This window comes from Lepisma saccharinum, chromosome 3 (genome assembly GCF_977018435.1).
Source record: "Lepisma saccharinum chromosome 3, izLepSacc3.1, whole genome shotgun sequence".
NCBI lineage: Eukaryota > Metazoa > Arthropoda > Insecta > Zygentoma > Lepismatidae > Lepisma > Lepisma saccharinum.
In genome coordinates, this window is record NC_139231.1 from 132028074 (window position 1) to 132051018 (window position 22945).

The following is a 22945-nucleotide window of genomic DNA, read 5'->3' on the forward strand; positions in this document are numbered from 1 at the left end:
ATTAAGACACACATTTTATTCGTTATCCTGGTTGTGTTACACGTATGTGGTCGCAGAATAAATTGGCCACACATTGGAAATGAATAAATTATGTGTATTTGTTTCGAATCTGGTGTACGACATGTTTATATGTAAATTTCTGCCACGGAAACTGGCATTTTTCCAATCGAGTGATTTTTGGTGGGTACGGACACACACTATATACGCCCCTGTTTAGTACCCTTCAATACAATAAAACAGTGAAATGAAATTAAGTTTTTCTTTCTACGACTGAACTTTCATCAAGGCTTTTCCCCCCTTAATCAGAGGCAACCCTATGTGTAAATTCCCTATACTGTAAGAAATAGCAAAAATTCTTGCCCACAACCATATTTTCTTGACCTACTTGTTGATTTCTTGACATTCTTGACTGGTAGACACCCTGTATATACATATTTTTGTTGCACAACACAGCGTACAACATACAACATGACATATTATTCATGTCCTTCCCTAACTCTTTCTCTTACAGCTCAAGCCTGTGAAACAATTGAAGTTACTCCGTGCCTCAGTGACTGTCGACGAATTATTGCGGAGGATGTCCCACTGACATCCTTTGCACCATAAAAAAGTTTAATTGCTTCCTAAGAGAGCTGGAAGCAAAAGTACTTCCGGCTGTGCAATCGTTATCCTAGCACGCGGAGAGATATGTGATTGGAGAAATCAAAAGTGTAACATTCAGTGCATTACAACGATGCTAAGTGAAATGCCTTCAAATGAGCGCTTCATTTAGTATAATGAAGGCAACATTACTACAGCAAGGATGTCTTTCACGTTACAAGATCTTTATGTAGACGAAATATGTGCATAAATATTTCTCTGTACGATTTTAGATTCTCTTCCAAGATGTGAACAACTCTCCGGTGCTGTTGAATTTTCAACTCTGATTGAGTGAAGGGAGAGTGGGTGATGCAATCAGCTACTTACTTGCCATGCAATCCTTTATTTTTCGGTAACCGCACGGTTACGCCAGTTGTATGATAGTCATAGTAATTTACAAAATAAGAAATTGTAAATTAAGAACCATGACATTTGGTGTCTCACCAGGGCCGTATTTAGAATCTGTAGACCCCTAGGCTGAACCGGTGGTGCGGGCCCTACCGGGGGGAATTTTTTTGAAAACAATATTTCAATTGAAAATAATATTCTAATTTTAAAAATAACATATTTTAATTTTAATAAATAACATATTGTAATTTTAAGTAAACATGTTAGGCAAATGCAAGATAAAAAGGAATGTAACAAACAAGCAACTTTTACTTATATTTAATTCAAATACAGTACTTTCCCAAACAATCAAACTTAAAATGAAAGTATCAAATAATCTTAGTGGCTAATTGGTTTGCGCCTACACTTCATACTAATAAAGTTACTTATAATATCTTCATAACTTAGTTGTCTTAAAATATCACTTTCAATGTTGAGCAAAGCCAAAACGTTGAGCCTGTCTTCTAACATGGAGGTTCGAAGCCTGTTTTTGATCGACTTCAATTTTGAAAATGACCTTTCTCCACTGCTGTTTGTGACCATAAGTGACAGGTACATTCTTAGAGCGACCTCGATATTAGGAAAACATTATTTGACCTTTTTTTCTAGGAGTAGTTTATAGATCCACCTCTCCTGACTAATGACTTTTTCATTTTCCTCATCATCTTTTTGAAACTCGTGGTAAAAAGCCTTGAACTGAATCAGTTCATTTTCCAATTGATCGTCTAAATCATTGTTATATGTTTCTACTAAGATTTGAGCTGCTGCAATTATCTCTTCATTAGTAAGTGTATCCAACTGCGTCGACGTCTTTTATGATTAGTAGAGTATTAAAACATATACATTTCTTTTTATTTTAGTCTATTCAAAATTAAAATTTTTAACGTTTTTTTTTTTTTTTTTGTGGTGCGGGCCAATGGGCTGCAGCCTAGATAGCTTGCGCGTAAATGCGGCCCTGTGTCTCACATTAACGAGAATCCCTACTTAATTCAGCAACAAAAAAAAAATGGATTGCTGTATATTTTACCTATGTGCTGCAGAAATACACAAGTACTGCCAGGCAAATTGTCCATGGCTACTTTTAGTATTTTTTTTCTTTCATCCTACATGTTTTTAAGGACTGGGTTTTTACGTGTGCTGGAGCAGATGTGTCAGCAGCTTGTTTGGAATTTAGTTTCAGTTCTTGAACCTCTCATTGTAAAACAAAGAGAATAAACATTGTGATGGACAATTTGATTGATAATACTTATGCATTCCACTGTACTTGTCTCTCGCTATATTTTGTTTCGATTTTACTCGCCTTTCGGCAATTTTGGATATCATGAGGATAAATTATGATTCAGTTAAATTCATAATAAGGGCACTCATAAATAAACATCATTTATGGTCCCCTCTCGTTTCATTCTCCCTCTTCCTTTTTCCTTGCTTATTTCTTTCTTCCCCTGCTCCTTTCTTTCTTTGTCTGTCCCTTCTTTATTTCTCCGTCCTTCTTTCTCCTTCGCTTGTCTCTTTTTTACTTCTCCCTGCTTCTTTCTTCTTTCCCTGTCTCTCGATGCCCGGAGCAAGATTCGAACCCAAAATATTCGGTGGTGAGAATGTGAATCGAGCACTCGACGCGCTGAGCCACTCAGACGGCACCACATCTCTAAACATGCATCCCTGTGAGTTCAAACATCCAAACTCCACAAGGATATCAACGTACGCACAGTGAGTGGATCATCACTAGATTGCAGTCATGGGCAACTCGCCCTATTTATGGAATATCGCTCTCGTATGCACGTGCAAACCTCAAAGCGAGCATATTTACCGTACCTTTTTGAGGAGGACGGAAAGGAAGAACCGAGTGTGTTGGCGGATGCATGGAGCGCTATCTGTCCTAGACAAGTGCACACCAGTTGCCCAAGCCTGTTATATTTCTAGTGTTCAGCACACTACGCGCGACCAACAAGCAAAAAGTGCACGTTAGAATCTTCTGCAAACGCCCCCGTAATTTGATAGCTTTTGCAACGTTGCTCGACTCGCATGGCAGATGAGCGTTCTTTCAAGCACCTCCCACAACAGATAAGAGTTGAATTGCTTCCCTATGGTTTCGCAAGATAAAAACCTGACTCTACATAACCATAATTTACCTACACAACAATGTTTAGAAAGTAAGAATGGCATCGAGATGAGACGAGTCTTGGCACTGTCTCGCTTTTGTATCGAGTTGCATGTCTCGGCCTCGTTCTCGAAAGGCAAATCTCACTTTTGTCTTGAGTCTCAAAATATACAGTATAAACAACATATACAACCAACGGGTTACATCACAAACTTTCAAAACCAATAAAGGTCATTAAGGCAAACAACATTTAACAAAAAGTTCTTGTTTAGCGTTGAATTTTTGCCTCCATAGTCTTTGATATGGGTCACCCGAATTGTGGCCCACCCACACCAGAATATCTTGCGCCATGGGGGCTGGGGGAGGGTCGAACATCCATGGAAACTGGCATCGTTCATTTCAAGTTGGAAAAAAAAATCTTTCGTTAATATTAAAAATAAAGTTCATTTACTTAGTATTCGAACAAAATAAGGTAAAAACTTCATTGGATCCAAAAAAGGCTATAGTTTCATCTTTTACAATGTAACCCAAAAATAAATGGTCTCACAGTTTCCAAGAGTTCAAAAATTATAGCTTTGTGTGAGAGGTCACACAACAAACCTTAGGAATAAAATTTGCTCTCAACTTTTCTTGAACGTGTTCGTATTGTGTAAAAGTTAGCAAAATACAATAACTATGAATTGCAATACATTAACAGCATAAAATATAAAGAAAATAACGGATATTCATTCATCTGGTGGATCGAGTAGCCAAGTCTCTGTATTTAAATAATAATAATTTTGGAATAAAATTGGTTTACTTTTATTATTTAATATAATTATAACCGTGGTAATAATAATTATTGTTGCTATTATTTCTACTAATTAAGTTTTGTCCATGGCATGACCCTCCTACAAAAATTTCTGGCAACGCCAATGTCTGGCGCCGCCACTGGAAACATACAATCAGGTTTCCTGCAAATCAAAATTATCGAAGGATTTATGGTTCTATCACAATATTAAATTTCACTATATTCTTTGAAGGATGATTTTCTTTTTCTGGAACCAAATGGGAGGCGATACAGAACGTTTTAACGTTCGATGCCTGAATAAGAGGCGCTGAAGTTAATTGCTGGAAACGCGATTCGCGAAATAACCGGAAGTGCCTGGTTTGATGGTCTTCCTTCCTCTGACAGCGTCCGCAGACGATTGCCAACCCGTGCTCAGCTTGCGTGATGAGTAGTGAAAGTACAGCGACTCCTGGTGCTACTTTCTTCTGCAATCAAAGAACAGTCTTCCAAAACAGTCGTACGCCATGTTGCGGGGGAAACTCCCACGTTCCCGAGACCTTATTAAACCCAATAATAAGGACGCTTCGGAGCAACAGGTTTATTTTCTGAACAATACTAACACGCTTTTCAGTAGGTTAGGCATTTTTTTCTCTTCATAACTTAAAAGCAGTCTTTGGAAAAATCACTTTTTCCAAAACTGCGTCATATTGGCTTCCGCAGGATGTTTTCCAAGTGGATGCAAGCAAGGCAACCCCCCCCCCCAAGAAAAGGACTGCCGTGCCAGCCTTACTTGTACGCAAATTACTGTGGCTGAAATGCAAATGTATATTTGAAAAATATATAATTTTTGGCTGATATCCATTTTCCAGGGAGTGGCAACGGTCCCCTTTTGTTCTTCTCTTGGTACGCCCATGTGCATTACAGTTTCCGTTACTTTGTTCAAGTAGTAACTCTGTTACAGTTACTAGTTTTGAAATGTCAGTTAGTTGCATTTATCGTTACTTTGAAAAATAACTTACTTTTAGCATTACATTTTCTCACATGTCTGTACTGGTAGAACGTGCTACATGTATGAACTACAAGTGGACTGTTCCTTTCTTTCCGTATGACCATGTAAAATTGGCATTAGTCTTCACTAAATATTAATAACCCCGGTGGAGGCACATAGTGGTTCGGATCTCACTTTAAACTGTCCCGATTAGCCTTCCTGTGCATGTGCATAAAGTAGACTTAAAAAACCAACTCAAATCAATTAAGACCAACTCAATTAATAAATATTAATAAAACCCATTTGTTTAAATATGAAAATATATAAGACAGTAAATTCAAAGTAAACTTTTATACTTGAAAAATTACGTAATGAGAAACATCAGCTCCTAACAAATGTGTATGTGAAGTTGATTTCTTTCGTTTTAGAGGAAACTATAAATTTGTTCATTATTGATAGGGAGACAAATTTATGGTAAATAAAAACTGAGGAGAGCGGTAAATAAAATGTTAGATCAGCAGTATATACCAGCGGTGGAAAAAAAAAATTGGCACACACTTTTTCATTATGAGAGGAAACAACATACAAAAGAGCTATAAATTGATAAACTACTTCATTTTTATAATACTGTACACATACACAAGTACTTAGCTATCCAACCAGAAAGAAAACATCAACACAAAATCACTTCATTTCTAAATTGCATATCTCAAGTGATTTATTCATTGTATGTATTTAAAGGATATCCTTGCTGTCCAACAAATAAAATAATCACTACTGCACATACACAAACACATGTTGAAAATCACATGATGATAAACAAAATTCATTCATGACTGAACACAAATGACCCCATTGTTTCCCTTGATGTGCGGGAACAGACTAATCTTATCGCTGCTACAGCTAGCAAGTTCAATGAAACTGGAAGTTGAGTAGACATTCGGGGGAAGAAAGGAATGCAGCTTGACAGGGAGCGAAGTTTTCGAACTGAGATTATGTGCATGGGAAATCCAAATTTGCAGCGTTTTCCTGATGTGATCGAAGATAAAACGTTCTTTAGGTGCAAGTGGTAGGAAACTTTAGGCAAACGTTTCGTTACAAATAGACAGTTTGCGCGAAAAACCTCGATTTCCGATTTTTGCGTGTTTTCTACTTAATTTGATGATATTTCACGGTTATTTCGCGAAAAAGCGTTCATTTCGTGGAAAAGCACACATTTCGCATTACTTCGCGAATAAAACTCATGCATATTTCATAATTGGGGGTGTAGTTACGTGCAGAATGTTCAAAATTGCATTTTTTTCACATTTCGCGATTTCGCGCATCGCGAAAATTCAATGTCCCTAATTATTGATAAAAATGTACCAGAAAGTAACTTAATTTCGTCCTCATTAGCTAAAAAAATAACTAAGTCACAAACATACATATCTGTGGTTGACTGAGGGGCGTGTGGGTTCGAATCCTGGCCGGAGGTCAAAGTTGTCTCATATAGGTTCAGTCCCAATTAGCTTATCTGTGCATAAAGTGGACTTGAGACTCAAACACAAAGAGGGACGTACAGATAAGGAAAATGGAAAATGAAATAAACACAAACGCACACAAGGAACAAGGCGGGAGGCGGGGGGGGGAGAAAACAAAGATAAGGGAAATGATAATAAAGACTGAAGCAACAATGAAATAAATGAGCGCAAGTAGTGGAGAGAAAACAACAAGTAAAACTCACTCTACGTCAGTTCCACGGAAAGAAAAGTATTACGAGAAATTTATCGCTTCAGTTCTCTCTAAATTTCGCTTGCAAAACAATATCGTATTTCTAAAAAAATTGCTAAATATTTATGTATGCAAAGTCCTTCAATTAGGATAGTGTAGCTGTTGGAGAAGATTTCGCAACATTGATCGTTGTGGCCGTTATGCTAGATATCAATCAATCGACCTCATCACCTCACGTTTTCCCCCAAGTAATACCGGTAATACGGAGCTAGCTGTTCCGTTTCGGTGGAATGGAGCAGTTTCCAGGCTGTCGTTGGACGTTACAAAATCAGCACACGTTGGCATAAATCGGGAATTCTGTTGGGGGTAGATTCTTCCAGTTTTATACTGCAATCCTTAAAACTCACTTAATGGGAATTCCAAAAGCAACAGGGCAAATGTAACAGCAGTACGTGTTAAACAATGAAGACATTTACGATTTGGCACACACAGGAGGTGTAGCTACTATGTATAAATTTCTACATAATGAAGACATTTTTCCTTTCGCGTCTACACTCTTTGTCATATGACGTATTTTTTTCTCTTTCGGTTATTATACGAATACCCTTAACCCTCCGTACCCCTGCTAGAAAGTGATTGATTGGGTAAATTTCTTATATCCGTAAAACTGCTGAAATTTGCTAGTTCATTTAATTTGAATATTCGTACTTACGTATTCTGCATTGAGAAACATTGTTGAAGGTGGCATTTCGCTTATTTCACGGAAATAAGGTCTATTTGCGACATATCGAGTAAGTTTTCTTCGTTTCTTTTTCCCTTCGGTAACACTCTAAATGGCGGTCACAGTTTCACTACCGTACCCGGCATGCAGTGTTTCCACCCCACTGCACCCTAAAATACCTACGTAGCCCCACAAACCATTGACGAATAGCCCCATGAACCATTTTCGGTAAGGTTAGGTTGGGTCACGTTTAGGTTAGAATAGTTAAAAATTGGTTTAGAAAAAAAATGCGTAGCCCCACACACCACTCTCGCATAGCCCCACGAATCATTGACCCCCACAAACCATTTGCGGAAACGTACCTTTTGCAGTTACAAAAACACGTGTTTGGAAACACTGACCGGCATTGACCGTGATTACGTCAACACACACAGGCAACATCCGGCTAGAAGGAAATGGATGCAACAGCTTTCGTGCATCGGTCACACATTTATATCGTAAAATAGATGATTTAGAGGCAAAATTCAATGAACGATGCGAGAAAACACTTCCCCGAACTTTCACAACTATAAAGAAACTGCATTCGGTAAGTAATTTCTCCTGTAAATTTGAACAAATCCGTTTTCCGGATATAAGAAATTTACCATAGTCTTACCTGATTTAACTCGAAGTCGTTCATTTCAGGCTGTGTGGTAAAACATTATTATTCAGTTCAGTGATAAACCGACGTTCCTCTTTCTGGTATTTGTCCTTCCACTCGTACACCTGTTTAAACTGAATGTAAATAATGTATTAACTTGTCACCTCCACGTAATGCACTGTTCAAACATATTTTAACGTTAAAAAGCTCGACATAATCGCACATTTCTTCACACTGATATATCCACCCCCCTCCCCTTGCCCTGACTGGGTCTTCCTTTCCGCACAACAGTTTTGCTAGCTTGTGATCTGACGTCAGACGAGGAATGCCTATGAGGTTAGGTTAGGCCTGTTAGGCTAGGTTCCATTAGCATAAATACAATGAAAAAATATTATTTAGGCTAAGAGAACTAAACCTAGCTAGCCTAACCTGACAACGTAGGCATCTAGCATAAAATTAAAAAGTATTCTCCCGTGACGTCAGAACACAAGGTTGTTCAAGTGTTTTGCAATAAGTGAGACCCGCCCTGACTGACCTAACGTTCTCAAACTCCCTACCTTTTCCTGTTCCCTGTGCGGTTGGCACATATCGCCGAGGTGTAGGCAGTCTCCGCCATCGAGTCGGGGTAGTTGTGATCAACTCCATACGAGTACAAGACTTTAACTAGAGACATCTGCAACTGAATAGTTAAAACCACTATATTCTTGCGTAGATTGTTATGGGAACCTGCCAGCCAATCAGTCGTCAATCAGTTAACTAAATAACCAAGCAAACTAACATTTACTCTCTAAGATAGGCGTCGAAACCGAGGAAGTTCGGGGAGCAAGAGGCCCAACATGACTTTAATCAAAATTCAAATACAAAGTTTGAGTTGCTGTTTTAAGTCCACTTTATGCACAGTAAGGCTAATCGGGACTGGACCTACAGTTTAAAGTGGGATCCGAACCACTTGTGCCTTCACCGGGTATCGAACCCGGGACCCCTTGATTACAAGGCGACGATGCTACCACTGCGCCATCGGGGAGGCCCAAAATTTAAATACAAAATGAAACAATAATAATAATATTAACACCAATAACATTTTTGTATTTGTATGTTTCTAATTGCGTCGCTTTTGTGACTCTTTATGCCAATTGTAAAGATGAGAATGAATGATGATTAGATGAAATGGATGAAGGGACACTTAAAAAGAACACCCATATGCGGAGTTCTGTAGACGCCGGGGGGGGGGGGGGGGGCTGGCCGCCCAACTTAAAAAATACTAAAAAAATAACACATGATTAAGTTCAATTACTACATTTTTGTTATGAAGCCATACAGCAAATCTTGACGTTTGGCATGATGGCATGTGTGGTAATTGCACCGCAATAGCGGGTCTTTGACAATTTGATTGATGTGTACAGTTTGAAGAAAGAGAAACATAAAATGACTTTGTGTTGAGTCAACAGTTACTGCTGAGGCATCAAAATAACTTTTCAATTTAATTTTTCTAAAATTTCTGAAGCTTACTATTATACCGTAACTTTTTTAAAGTAATACGAGTATTGTATCAATAAAAAATTAATGAAATGCAAAATGCAATAATCGTACCGTTTTGCTTCTTTTAAAACTGACAACCAATGTACTAATTAATATTTGTTTACTTAAGCGAGGAAATTTAACATTTTCAAATCTAAAAGGCCTAGAACTCAGTGTTTTTAAGTTGTTGTTTTTTAATTTCCGGACCACTTATAAGATAGGGGATATTCAACAACCCTTAGGTACATCATATGCTTCTCCCAGAGTCTGGCCCCCCAAAGCAAAAGCTCAAACTCCGCCCATGCCCATACCCACACCACTTGAACCCGAATCGGAGTCCAGCAGCACTCAAAGCCCTTGCCTACCGACGCAATGCATAATAATAATAATAATAGCCTTGAATGTTGTTCCCTTATTGCTTAAAACGAGTATTTGTCTTGCCTTTTCCCAGAAATCCATAGAAATCTGTGCCTATAAGCATGTTATTTAGGGTGAAAAGGGCGAGCAATAAATTTCTAATTCGATGCAGAAATCAGTCTTAGCAATTTCTGTTCAAGTGAATACTGAATATTAATATCAAGTAATACTTATGATAGTTTATTCGCGTGACCTACCATCTGACGCAACCAAGGGCGTCCGCAGAAGGGGGCCACGGGGGCACTAGACCCCCTGAGATATCGGGCAAAACTTCATATAATTCGAATTGCGAAATTGTAGCTTAAAAACATGAGTGAGGGCTGATGGGTGTTTGGATGGATCAACGTGGGGTGTGTGGGGGTTCCTATGGGTCTTAACTGGGGAGCATCTCCTACCTTGTTCCCAAATTTGAGTACTGCTGCCCCTCTTCCCTAAAACAATCCTGCGCACACCCTTGGACGGAACGTTTCTGACTAACGTACAACTAACAGGGTAACAACTCAAGTATGACATCCATAGTAATCCTTAACCATGACCCTTGCACACAAGGAGCCGGGAGATAGGGGGCGGGGGTAAGCCAACGGTCTGCCTGGGTGCAATATTTTCCAGTGGGTTTGCCGACTGCGCGTGAGAGATATTTTCCAGAAAGGATTTGATTTGTTCCTGCAACAATCTGCACCAGTCTTCCTTCTAATTAACGGTTCTTTACAGTAATTAACGCAAAGCACTATGACTGAAATGAGTGGAATATACAATTTTATGCTGACATACATTTTTCAATTAGACAACGGTCTCCTTGACTCCTCGCTCCGGACGTCCATGGAAGATAGTAAAATGTGTGTTTTTTTAAAAAAAGGAATACTCGAAACTAAAAGCTAAAGAAAAAGTACAGTAGCAATTTCATCGACTCTCGGTGGCATGATTAGAACCCAGAAATGTCAGTGACGGTACATGATTGAAAATTACAATTGTTGTAGTGTAGCCTATTTATGCAAGGAGAAGGCGAAGGAAGACTGAATTTAGTTGAGCTCTCTATTGAAACGAAAAACATAATGGACCTTCATTCATATCTAACAGGAACTGCAGAAACGTTCACTTTTTATCCCCAAACAGGATAATCGGGAAGGACTTGAGTTGAAGGAAGGATTCGAATCACTTGTCGACAGGGAACTCGCGACAGAGTTATCGGAGGCCCCACCCACAATTGCATAGTCCTTTTAACTTTGTTGTTGCACCACTGTAATAAACGAATCCTTAGGAAGGAGCTCTGTGTGAGTCACAATTCTTATCTCGCAAGTTATGGCCTCCCCCATGGCGCAGTGGTAGTGTCGTCGCCTTGTAATCAAGGGGTTCCGGGTTCGATACCCGGTTGAGGCACAAGTGGTTCGGATCCCACTTTAAACTGTAGGTCCAGTCCCGATTAGCCTTACTGTGCATAAAGTGGACTTAAAACACCAAATCAATCAATCAATCAATTATCTTTCAAGTTACAGTTACCATGTGGTTGAAAGATACACACTATCATTTTGAGACAAATTAGGCACATACAGTGAGATGCATAAGTACTACCAAGCAAATTGTCTATCGCCATGTGTATTCATTCTATTTTACGAATGAGTTTTTCAAGCTTTGAAACAAAACACTAAACAAGCTGCTACAATCTCTACGCCAGGATACGCAAAAAAATCAATTTCTTAAAAACCCATAGGATGCAAGAGAAAAATTAATGAAAATAGTCCTGTACAATTTGTCGAGTAATACTTGCGCATCCCGGGACCATGAAAAGGAATAAACGTGAAATCGAAGAGAGGGAATAAACTGACAATGACCGTCAGTATCACTCAAAAAGCCAATTCCGTAAATTAACATCCACACACTTCCAATAATTTATATTACATTTTTAAAACTGGGTTAAGTAGATTGCAACGTGCTGAGTGCGTTGTGTGGTAGATTTAAAAAATCCATTAGGGGTGGGAATTACAGTACAAAGTATCAGTATCGGGGAATTTTACATAAAATAGAGTTCGATACCCTGTGGACGCACACAGTGGTTCGGATCCCAGTTCAAACTGTAGGTCCAGGCCCGATTAGCCTATCTGTGGATAATGTGGACAAAAAAAAATCAATTCAATTAATCTATATATAAAATGAATCATACACAGCTCCAACCCAAAGGTTTGTAGCCAGTGCTCTGTTGTGAGTGTTCCTTCAATTTAATGTAATCACCACTGCATTATCATCACCACGATTAGCCAAAAGGGTCAGAAAAGCGACACCAAAAAATACAAAGAAATATAATGCATGCGACTTTCTAATCACTCTGTAGTTGACTCGCGAGTCGTGACTGGTTGGTTTTGGATATGAATGTGTTTAGAAACGTTACCGATAGGTGGTGTTAGCGTACTCTTCGAAAAGGGTGAGAGTGAGGGGAAGGAGAGAAAGAGAGTAGGAGAAATGCAGAGTGCGTAGTTGTGTAGGAATGGCTTCAACAGGTGAGTAGATTAAATACCCAAGTATGTAAATATACACATTCAAGACTGATTAATTAGTATGAAATTTGGTTCTAGGAGCTTCATTGATTCTGTGTTTAAAATGACACGTGTAATAATAGTAAACACAACGTCATTCGTGAAGGGCTACGATTAGTGTATTTGTGTCGAGGCCAAATGATCTTTTTTTGTTGTGGTGCGGAAGTGATGACTGCTCTTAAACGTTGTGACCGTTGAAAATACAACATTATCAAGAGGTTGGAGATTTGAATTTGTTAATTACCTAAGAAGTAAGTATTGTATTAACAAACGAATAAGCAACATTTGCTATGAAGATGAGACAGAATTTACAATGAAACTTAACGAATCACTCCTAGTAAAATGTCCCTACATAGTCCATAAATGTTAAGATGTATGGGTGTTTTAAGTTTTCGAAATTGTGATTACAGTTTGAAAGTGTTGAGATATATTTTGAGGTAGTATTCCCCACAATGTTATGTAATTAATGTTTTTTACACTGCTATCATGAAGTTCAGTTATCAATATATCCTTTTTCGTGTATGTTCAGGTCACTCTTTTTTTATTGCTACTTTACTACCTAAACAAAAGCATTTACGGTACTACTTTACTATACCTGAGACACCTGTCAATGATTTATTTCACACTTTTTTACATTGCTAACGTACTATTCTGCATTCGGGAACATTTGTTTAGATGAAATAATGAATTTCTAATTAAAATAATGCATATTTCTTACATTTACGAGTGCTTACTGTTCTTCCTTATTTCTACACAATATTGCGATAGCTTACCTGTTCATCGCGCGTTGTGCCAGTGTTTTGTCAATTTGGAGTGTGCATGCAGTGTTGTATCGTTGTTAACCCTCGAGTACTCGCGCGGCATCCCGTAACACGGATACTCGCGCGGGTGACAGTTGTCACCCATAAGGTATTTTATTTATTTCGAAAAGACTAATTATAGTATGGTGGATTTTTTTGTTTTGTTATATTTACAATCTATTCTAGGGACACTTAAAATATTTTTTGAATTATTTTTGTATAAAACAGGTGTTGTAAAGAAAAAAATACCAAATCGTTCTTTAACAAAATTTTTGCATGGAAAAAATATCTTAAACTTTAGGCTACCGTAACTTTTTTTTAATGCAGGGTAACATTGTAAAACTCCTTGCTCATCTGAAAGACTGCTTTATTGAGAATCCATAAACATATATATTAACATAATTTGGCCTTTATTACAGGGCAAAATAAATCGCTAAAGCATACCGTGCATTTTACATATAGAAAGAGTATAGTCACAACAACGTTTGTTACTCGTAATAATTTTTTATGCATATTGTAGGTTGAAAATTTCAATGACAAAGAATTGATGAATGATCACTACAGATATGACGTCCAAATTTTTCACCATGTTTTCTGGTTGTTTTGTCTCTCGCCCTCCCACACAGATAGCAGCGACCTATACTGTTACCTTGTTGTCTGCGCTCAGGCTGAGGAGTTTCTTCGATTACAAGAAGGGCCTTTCCTCTTCTCTTCACATGCGCAAGGATGAAAGGAAGCTGGATGAGACTCCCAATCAGAGGTTTTATGAGTTTCAACGCCAAACTTTTCAGGAATTCTCGTCTTGCAGGTGGTTTAGCTGCAGCTTTGTTGAACTTGTAAATGATTGAGGCGTTGACCACAAGTTTTGCCCTACAAGTTCTAGGACTTCTCTGATAGGCGCAAGCCGATCAATTTCTCTTCGCTGCTGACGATCTCCGATGTTATCAAAACGAAGACATCGCATGAGGAAATGAAATCTATTCTCATTAACAAGATAACAGACTTCCCCACCAGTCCCTGCAGAGTTGTCCCACATTGCTTAGTTTTTTCCTTTTACTGCCAAAACAGCCAATTAGTAGCAAAATGCCTATGAAAGCACGCATTTCAACAACATTCGTGTGTTTGGCGTCCCGCTCTCGGCTAAATGCTCCTTTATATGGTGAATATAAATGTTGGTTGATGTAACTATAGTTCCAATAACGTTAAAAAGTACAAAGCAATCAAGTGCACTGCGCGCTTCCCTACCCTGTCTAGTTGGTCCTGGGAGCCGCAAAATAATGTTGTCAGTTATGGTTCGTACATTTCTGGGCTGACAGGATAGTTCTTCCACTTCATTACATTCTTAAACTGGTCTCTTAAAATGTATAAATTTGTAAATGGGATGTCCTCTTCATCACTGGATTCTTCTTCCGCATTTGGCGGCAGGTCATTTTCGGCATTTTTCACTTGGTCCGTTTGTGGCTCATCTGCTTCTTCTGTGTCAAAAAGATCGTCCTGGAAATCTAAATGGTCATCTCCACCAACGTCACTATCATTCTCCACAACATCATCCTCATCGGAACTCTCACCAAGCAATACGTCCAAAATAAGTGAGTTATTACAGAGTCGTGGACGCTTTGGTGCATTCATAACGCCGTTAATCGCGCGGGGGACAAGTGTCACCCAACTGACTTTCAAGCGCAATAACACGGGCCACTCCTCACTACAACATACAAACTCACACTAGTCAGGTAGCTGGAAATGTAGGGGGAAGGTACTGAAGCCCCTATCACTCCCTTCCATCACACTGCTTGGCGGTAACGAAAACAAAGGGGCTGGGTGACAATGGTCACCCGCGCGAGTACTGGAGGGTTAACCGAAAAATACCTGAATTTAAAAAAAAAATTAAAAACACTTCACGATATTTTTTCACGAAAAAAGTTCAATTTTCGACATAAAGAGTAATTATTAAACCATTGAAGTTAGCCCCAAAAACCATTGACGTTAGCCCAATAATTCACGATAGCCCCACGAACCATCACGGGAATGAGGTATGCCTACTAGGTTAGGTTAGGCCTGTTGGGTTAGGTTCCGTTAGCACTCCCTTCATTCAATTTAGCATATACGAACAACGGCACATCATATTATAGTGAAAAGACGGCGTGTGTTGAAACACTGACTACGGTGTTTACGTCATCAAACACATGGAACATTGTGCTCTCATGCAGAAAGCAAATGACGGCAGCAACAATAGCGCATCGGAAATAGATTTACGTAGAAAACCACATGCATTCACATTAAAATGGATCAAAACTACATTCCCGAACATCAACAACGCTACAGAAAATGATTTGCATAAGTACTTTCTCCTGTAAATTTGAAGAAATCTGTCTCAGGTATAGTAAAGTGTTACCAAAAAAAGATGTAAACATATTTTTGCCCTCTCAATGGCCAAGATTCGACTAACATTGCTGTGTATCTATTCTTACCTGGTTGTAAAAATGAAAATGTAATATGTTTCAAATTCACACATCATTTAACAGAATAAAATCAAGTTATGCTGAAAAGCCTAATGCAGACAACATACAAAAACGTGGGAAATTGTACATTATGCAAGGGTAACTGACGGATAGCCCCACGAACCATTCCGATAAGGTTAGGTTAGGTTAGGCAAGTATAGTTAAAGAAAGGGGGTTGGAAACACTGACATGATTTCCCGGTCAAATAGATAGCACAATGAAAAAAAATACCTCGACTAACATTGGAAACCTTAGAGAAACTCATTTCCGTAAGCAGTTTCTTCTGTAAAAATGAAGAAATGTGTCTCCGATGTATGAAACTGTTACCAAAAATAGCACTTGTGTCCAAACATGATATTGTGGTACTGGATTACTTACTGGCAGCCAGATGCAGGGTTTTAAAATTGAAGAATGGACATAAATAGTGCACGTTTTGGTACTAGTTTACTATCCTTCGGACACATTTATTTATTTTTACAGAAGAAACTACTTACCGTAATAAGTTCCTGTAGCATTGTCGAACATCAGAAAGGTGTTTTGTGTGATGTGGGAATGTTTCATAGCTGAAATTCTTGTTGTTTGTTGAAAATTAATTCTCCAATGGAGAATAGCTAGCCCCACAAACCATTGGCGCGTGGATAGGCTAGGAAAGAAATTGTTTTATCCATTGATATTGCAGCCTCTACTGAATTATTTCTTTCAGATTATGGTCATTTTGTGTATTCACAGCTCAGCAATTTTCAGACTCTGCATGTGGTAAAAGTTATTGTTTTCAAAATGCCCCTAGCATCTGGGTAAATTCAGTTTATATAAGTAAGGAATCTATATTTTGCAGTGGCAGTATAACCAATAAATTGTGGCAAACTTCAGTGTGTTGCCAGAATCATTTACCATTTAATATCTTTACACAGTTAACATTGAGTGCTGCATGTGTGGCTGTAATGTTATTTACATTTTTTTTTGCTTTTTAGGAATGAGGTTGCCTTCTCGTCCAGCACCACCACCTCCGAGAGGAGGAAAAATCCGAGGACTGCAGAGAAGCTCAACGGTAACAGGATCATGGAATTTATCGTAAGTAATTTATTGTAAATACGAGGGCAAATCGAAAAGTCTTTGCACCTAATTTTTTTCTAGCTTGTTATAAGTGTTATTACAAAAGCGAGATAGACGAGTGATGCAGTATGCTTTTCTTGGAATGGCCCTGTTGTAACTTCTGATACCTTCCACGGCACTGTTATAAGTTGGCAAAGATGGCCAGAGTGCTCAGGAAGTCCACACCATATGAGCAGTGAAGTGTTATTAGTTTTTTATGGTGCAAAGGACAAACAGCCACAGATATCTACAGGGAAATGGTGCCAGTGTATGGGGGACAAGTGTTTATCAGTGTGAAGTGTGCAGTGGTGGTGCAAGGAGTTTGGAAATGGACGGGTTGCCCTTGTGGACATCATCAAGAAGCTTAGGAACCCACCGACATGACACCTTGCGGTATCCCAACGAATCGTGAACAGTGTCGTAAACACTACCATAGGAAGTGCCAAGTTCAATGGCAATGTCCTTCAGATGAACACGTCGATCAGCTTTCACCATTTCATCAACACGGCTAATGTTGTCCGGTGTCAGCGAGGAACGAGGTCGGCCCGCCCGATTGCTCATTGTCCTCCACATTTTCCCATGGGATGGGCCGATACCGATAAAGTACCGAAATAAAATTTACCAATACCAATAACCGATATTCTACCGATCCAATGTAAAATTAGAAATGGTCCTTGAAGAACCTGAAAGGTTCATTGACCTCCTTAATAAATGTGTGTTTCAAGGTGACTGCAGTACAAAATAAATTGCATATTTAGACAATTACTTTTTTAGAAAGTAGGGTATGGAGATTGTCCATAAAAATTACAACAAAATGGCAGAATTTTGAACTAAATTATCCGATATTTATTGATATATCGGATCAGCAAAATAATCTGTAATTTTACTGATACACTGATATGCTAATATCGGCCAATACTGATAAGAGTACCGATTAATAGGTCCCATCCCTACTATTTTGAGAGATATCACAATTAAGTTCATGTTTACTTTATTATCAGATGATATAGGTAATTACAGGAAGAAATGATGTATCTTTTTATATATAAGAGCTGACACATAGTCTTGTTGAATACTAGAAAATACATACATTCTTATCTTCAAAGATGTCAATATATCAGAATTAAGTTTTGTATTGTGCTGTGTTTATTGCTAGTTCCACATGATATGTTCATTTTTGTTAATGTGTATAGATAAAAGGCATGTGCACATTACTCTTGTGACCAACAGAAATTAAATTCTTCTTTAGCCAAGCTTTATCCAGAGTTTTCCATCAGGGAGGATGTTAGGGTAAATTTAGAGCCAAAGTGTGTGTATAAAAGAAAAAAAAGAAAGATGGGGGGGGGGGGGTGGATAAATCACAGGTTTTTGCAATTTGAACAGTAGAAAACTTGGATAATATATTCATCTCTTGCACTACAGGGTTTAGTTTATGGTTGCATGGAACAAAATCTGAGTTAAATTTAAACAATTACGTATAGAATATACCTACATTTTTTCCCCCAAATCCTTTCAGAAATAGGGACCCGGTTGCAAGCAAGACGATCCAGAGGTCACAGTCTACATATTTGAATCACGTACCAGGAGAGAGAAAGAAGCCACCTCCACGTCCTCCACCACCAAAATTTACTCCCAAGAATCAACCACAGAGACCAGTAAGTGTTTTCATAGCCTGGCGAGTCTTTCTCTACTTACAAGTAAGATGCTTTACCAGGGTTCAACTGAAACTTCTCATTTGCTGCTGATCCTGGTGAATACAAGTTCTTTACATATAAGAGAATATGAGAAAATCTACAAATGGTTAGGTCAGTTTCAGTGCACAAATATAATGTAACAGTTGCTTGGACCAGTGACTGTATCTATTTGTTTATTTTTGATTGATCAATTAGATCGATTCCGTACCTTGTCAAACGTTTTTGTACATCTGAAAATTATTAATATTTCTAAAGATACTATAATAATTATTAAGGCCCTTAGGGAAGTCATGTGAAAACATATGTCCTATATCTGATTTTTGAGCAAGTATGGGAAGAAAGTTCTGTTGTGTGAAATTGTACCTAGATGTGATTCTTAAGTTTGAACTCTGTGCTGTTCATGTTATACTGATAATCTTGTAAGTGATCCAAGATTGTATGCTTGTTTAAATGAGTGTTAATGTGTTTAAAACAAACGCACCCATTACTTTTAAAGTCAGATATATATATATTATTAAGACATTCATTTTCATGAACACACTTTTTGAATGGTTATATTGTGAATGAAGCAGGTACCATTAGTGTTTTAGCATACATATTTGCTATTATCAGTGTACCTTATTACATATGCCACACACACATTCTTATTTTTCTTCTTTGGATAATTAAGATTTTTATATTGATAACTGTTCATATACAAAGGTTATATTGGGGCATTCCAGCGATGTGTGACATCTTGTAAGGGTCTAGATATGAGATTGGATTAAAATACTCATAATGGACTGATTTCATAGAAATATGAAGTACTTTGTGGTATCTGCTAGCAAATGAAAGAAACTTGAATCTGGTGACATAGCCTTAATTGATGAAAAGCTTAATTTAATGAAATGTGTTGTACGTGTAACGCTTTAAAATGTAGCAAAATCTGACTTTATTTGCCTGTGAAGTATATATGCTGCAGATGTTAGTAATTTTTGTCTGTGAAATATGTAAATTATGTTCATTCACAAACATTTAACCTTTTGGATCCCAAGCATCTCGAACAAGATACCTAAAAGTAACCCTCATGGTCCCAAGCGTCTCGATCGAGACGCTGTGTCAAGGTCGTAGTTTTTACGTTATATCTTTTCTATTTTTGGCTAGAATTTCGATTTTTTTTTTTTATATTGTTCCTAACACATGTATTTAACAGAAATGTTGCTTGCACCTTTTTTTTTTCTTCATGAAAATGGAGGTGAAAAGGCGGGAAAAGGGACTTCTCTTTTGCGTCTCTTTAAAAGGGAAAATATAAATTTCAAACATTTCAACAATTTTTTAAAATAATTTTTGGGTGTTTTCTCCCTTCCCCCTCCATATATACGCCAAATTTGCATAAATTTTGCATTTTGACATTTTTTTCGGGTGGGGGGGGACGCCATTTTTTTTAAGAAAAGTATTTTTGAGGGGATTTCTCCCCTTTCCCCCTTCATATGTACGCCGGATGTGCATAAATTATATATCGTCTGAATCTGTGATTCATTCTGCGTACAACGGTATATCTTTCATATCTCTAGGGCATTTAGTTTCTGATCTATAGTCATTTCAAGGTACCGCCGCATTTTGAAGCTTGAATCAGTGGCGTGCCCACCATTCCTTTTGGGGGTACAACTCAAGTTACTTTGGTCATACGACAATGATGCAAATATTTTTCTGTTTCTTCCATGCCAGCGATAATTTCTATGTGCATTTTGAACTTTTCATATCCTTTTTTTCGGGGGGGCTAAACCCCATTTTTTTTAAAAAAAAGTATTTTCAGGGGATTTCCCCCCTTTCCCCCTCCATATATACGCCGAATGTGCATAAATTATATATCGTCTGAATCTGTGATTCATTCTGCGTACAACGGTATATAGTTCATATCTCCAGGGCAAATAGTCTCTGAGCTAAAGTCATTTCAAGGTACCACCGCATTTTGAAGCTTGAATCAGTGGCATGCCGACATTCCTTTTGGGATGTACAACTCAAGTTACATTGGTCATATGATAATAATGCAAATATTTTTGTGTTCCTTACATGTCAGCGATCATTTCCATGTGCATGTCGACACTGTCATGTACTTTTTTCGAGGGGGCGGGAGGGGGGTGAAACCCCATTTTTTAAAAAAAAAGCATTTTCAGGGGATTTCCCCCCTTTCCCCCTCCATATATATATATGCCGAATTTGCATAAATTTCATATAGTCTGAATCTCTGGTTCATTCCGCGTACAACGGTATATCACTCATCTCTCTAGGGCAATTAATCTCCTATCTACACTCATTTAATTGAAACTCTGCATTTTACTCAAAATCGGCTCGGGACCGTGAGGCTTGCTTGTGAAAATGGCCTTGGGACTCGAAAGGTTAAGCCTTGATGCAATTAAGAAGAATAATAATTTTCAGATTAATTCATTTTGTTATATACATGGAGTAAGGCCACTTTTTGTGAAATGACCCTATTCCAAAATACTAATATACTCAGCACTTTGTAATTAATTTGCATGTATTTTAAACATTTCCATGCTGTAATTGTCCTTGGTAGTTGAACTGTGTTTTTTTAGAGGATTTTAAGATTAAGAAAGTCTCACCTTTATTTTGTGGAAAAGCATATTGGTTTAGTCATTTGTTATTCAAAATGGGTGCCCGTTGACATGCTTAAACATTTTTTTTTTTTACAATATTTACTCATTTGCCAAGTATGTTTTAGGTCAGATTCTAAGTAGTAGTTTTTGCTTTTATTTTTCTACGGCACATTCCTAGGAATTTTATTTGCTTTGTCATGCTTTTATAAGACTTCCATGTACCATTTTTTATGGAATTTGTGCCTTACATTGGTATTTCTTGCAGTGCACTCCAGGCTCAAGAGACCTAATGTCTAACTTATTAACTGGGACTCGGCTCCGCATGAATTCACAGTTTCCACCTTGTCCAGTACACCCTTCAGTGTCTGCAGAGCCTGATTTATTGCTGATTGACTGGAATTCTCCCCCCAGTTCACCCACCCCAACCACTAGGTCAAGCAGCGATGGTGTAAGTGTCGACAGTTTTGGAAGTGACGGGGCGTCGAGTGCTAATACGCCAATAGGTGGCAGCAGCGGAAACACTTCTCAGGCAGAAAGTGGATTCGAAGACGATTTTGACTTTGGTTTCCCGCCCGTGAGAAGTAGTGTGGATACGGTCAGTGTTGATGATCCATTTTCTTTGTGCTTCCGTGACTCGTTAGCAACTAATAGCCAACAGCCGAACGCAGCTTGGCAACAGTGTGAAGTAAGAAACAATAGTTCACAGTGGTACGTATCCAGCTGTAGTGAACCCAAAACAAAGTTGGCGACGATCCCGACAATAATTCGTCCTAAACCGAAAGGACCACCCAGGCAGCAATCGAAGGAACATTCGAAATTTACGTCTAGCTCCATGCGGAGTGATGTGGTTTCTGGTAATCTGGGCAGTGATTCTTTTGGAACAAGCAGCCGGAATAATTCACCACCAATGCCTTCCATACCTCCCCCACCACCACCATTGGATATTTCGGATGATCTTGGAGAACAGTTGCCGGAGTTACCTCCTCGACCTACAAAGTTACCGGTAGGTTTGAAATCAAAGGTTTCTAGGTTTGATTACTGGTTGGTTACTTTTCAGTAGGGATGGGCCGATATGAAATTTTGGCCGATACCGATATTCTACCGATCCGATATAAAATTAGAAATGGTCCTTGAAGACCCTGAAATTTTCATTGATGTCCATAATAAATGTGTGTTTTGAGTTGATTGCAATGCAAAAGAAGTTTAATATTTAGACATTTACTTTTTCAGAAAGTAGGGCATGGAGATTATCCATAAAAATTACAACATAATGGCAGAATTTTGCACTAAATTATAAGATATTTATTGATGTATCGGATCGGTAAAATAATCGGTAATTTTACCGATACCGATAGAGTACCGATTAATCGGCCCCATCCCTACTTTTCAGTAAGCAAACTTTTGCTAAGTGAGTGAATTTTTGCATGCGAGACATTTTCTTGAAGGCTGTTGATAGATTATTTTTTAATTGTCTTTGTTACTCTTGTGACCAACTCATGGACATAATTTTGGGGAATATTTTAATGATTTATTTTTTTGACAAATGGGGTATAATGTTTCTACAAAGATTCATCTTTTCTGACCAGTGTGACAAATTATGCAAAATTTTGCTTTAAAATCAATCAGACTCACTATATACAGAGGTAATGCATTTTAAGTGGATACAAGGAAGGGAAAATATGTCAAGTTTCAGCTAATTTTACACAAACAATGCGTCATTATAAGCATTATTTCCTTGTAAATATAGTTTTCACTTTTCATATATGTATAATTTATAAACTTTGCTAGTTTTTTTTTTAACCCTTAAGGTTTTGTTCCTCATGGGTGTGCCAAAAACACTTTGTGACGA

General features: G+C 38.1%; 2 protein-coding genes across 11 annotated transcripts in view; one reads left to right on the plus strand and one right to left on the minus strand.

Annotated features, from left to right (window-relative positions):
• LOC145985420 (uncharacterized) overlaps positions 1-8174 on the minus strand; it is a 130993-nt gene extending 122819 nt beyond the window's left edge. For both annotated transcript variants that reach the window (XM_083119430.1, XM_083119427.1), the window contains exon 1: positions 7968-8174. Coding sequence is in view for 1 of the 2 variants with exons in the window: in XM_083119427.1 (XP_082975553.1) it covers positions 7968-7991 (24 nt within the window). In the remaining variant the exon portion in view is untranslated. The remainder of the gene's footprint in view (positions 1-7967) is intronic.
• LOC145985419 (uncharacterized) overlaps positions 1-22945 on the plus strand; it is a 65131-nt gene that overhangs the window by 29541 nt on the left and 12645 nt on the right. For 3 of the 9 annotated variants that reach the window (XM_083119418.1, XM_083119421.1, XM_083119419.1), the window contains exons 2-4: positions 16685-16784; positions 18322-18460; positions 21362-22099. In XM_083119418.1, coding sequence (XP_082975544.1) covers positions 16685-16784; positions 18322-18460; positions 21362-22099 — 977 coding nt within the window. Of the gene's footprint in view, positions 1-12260; positions 12380-12644; positions 12667-16684; positions 16785-18321; positions 18461-21361; positions 22100-22945 lie in introns of those variants that run through there. The other 6 variants (XM_083119425.1, XM_083119423.1, XM_083119420.1 and 3 more) reach the window with 5 other exon arrangements.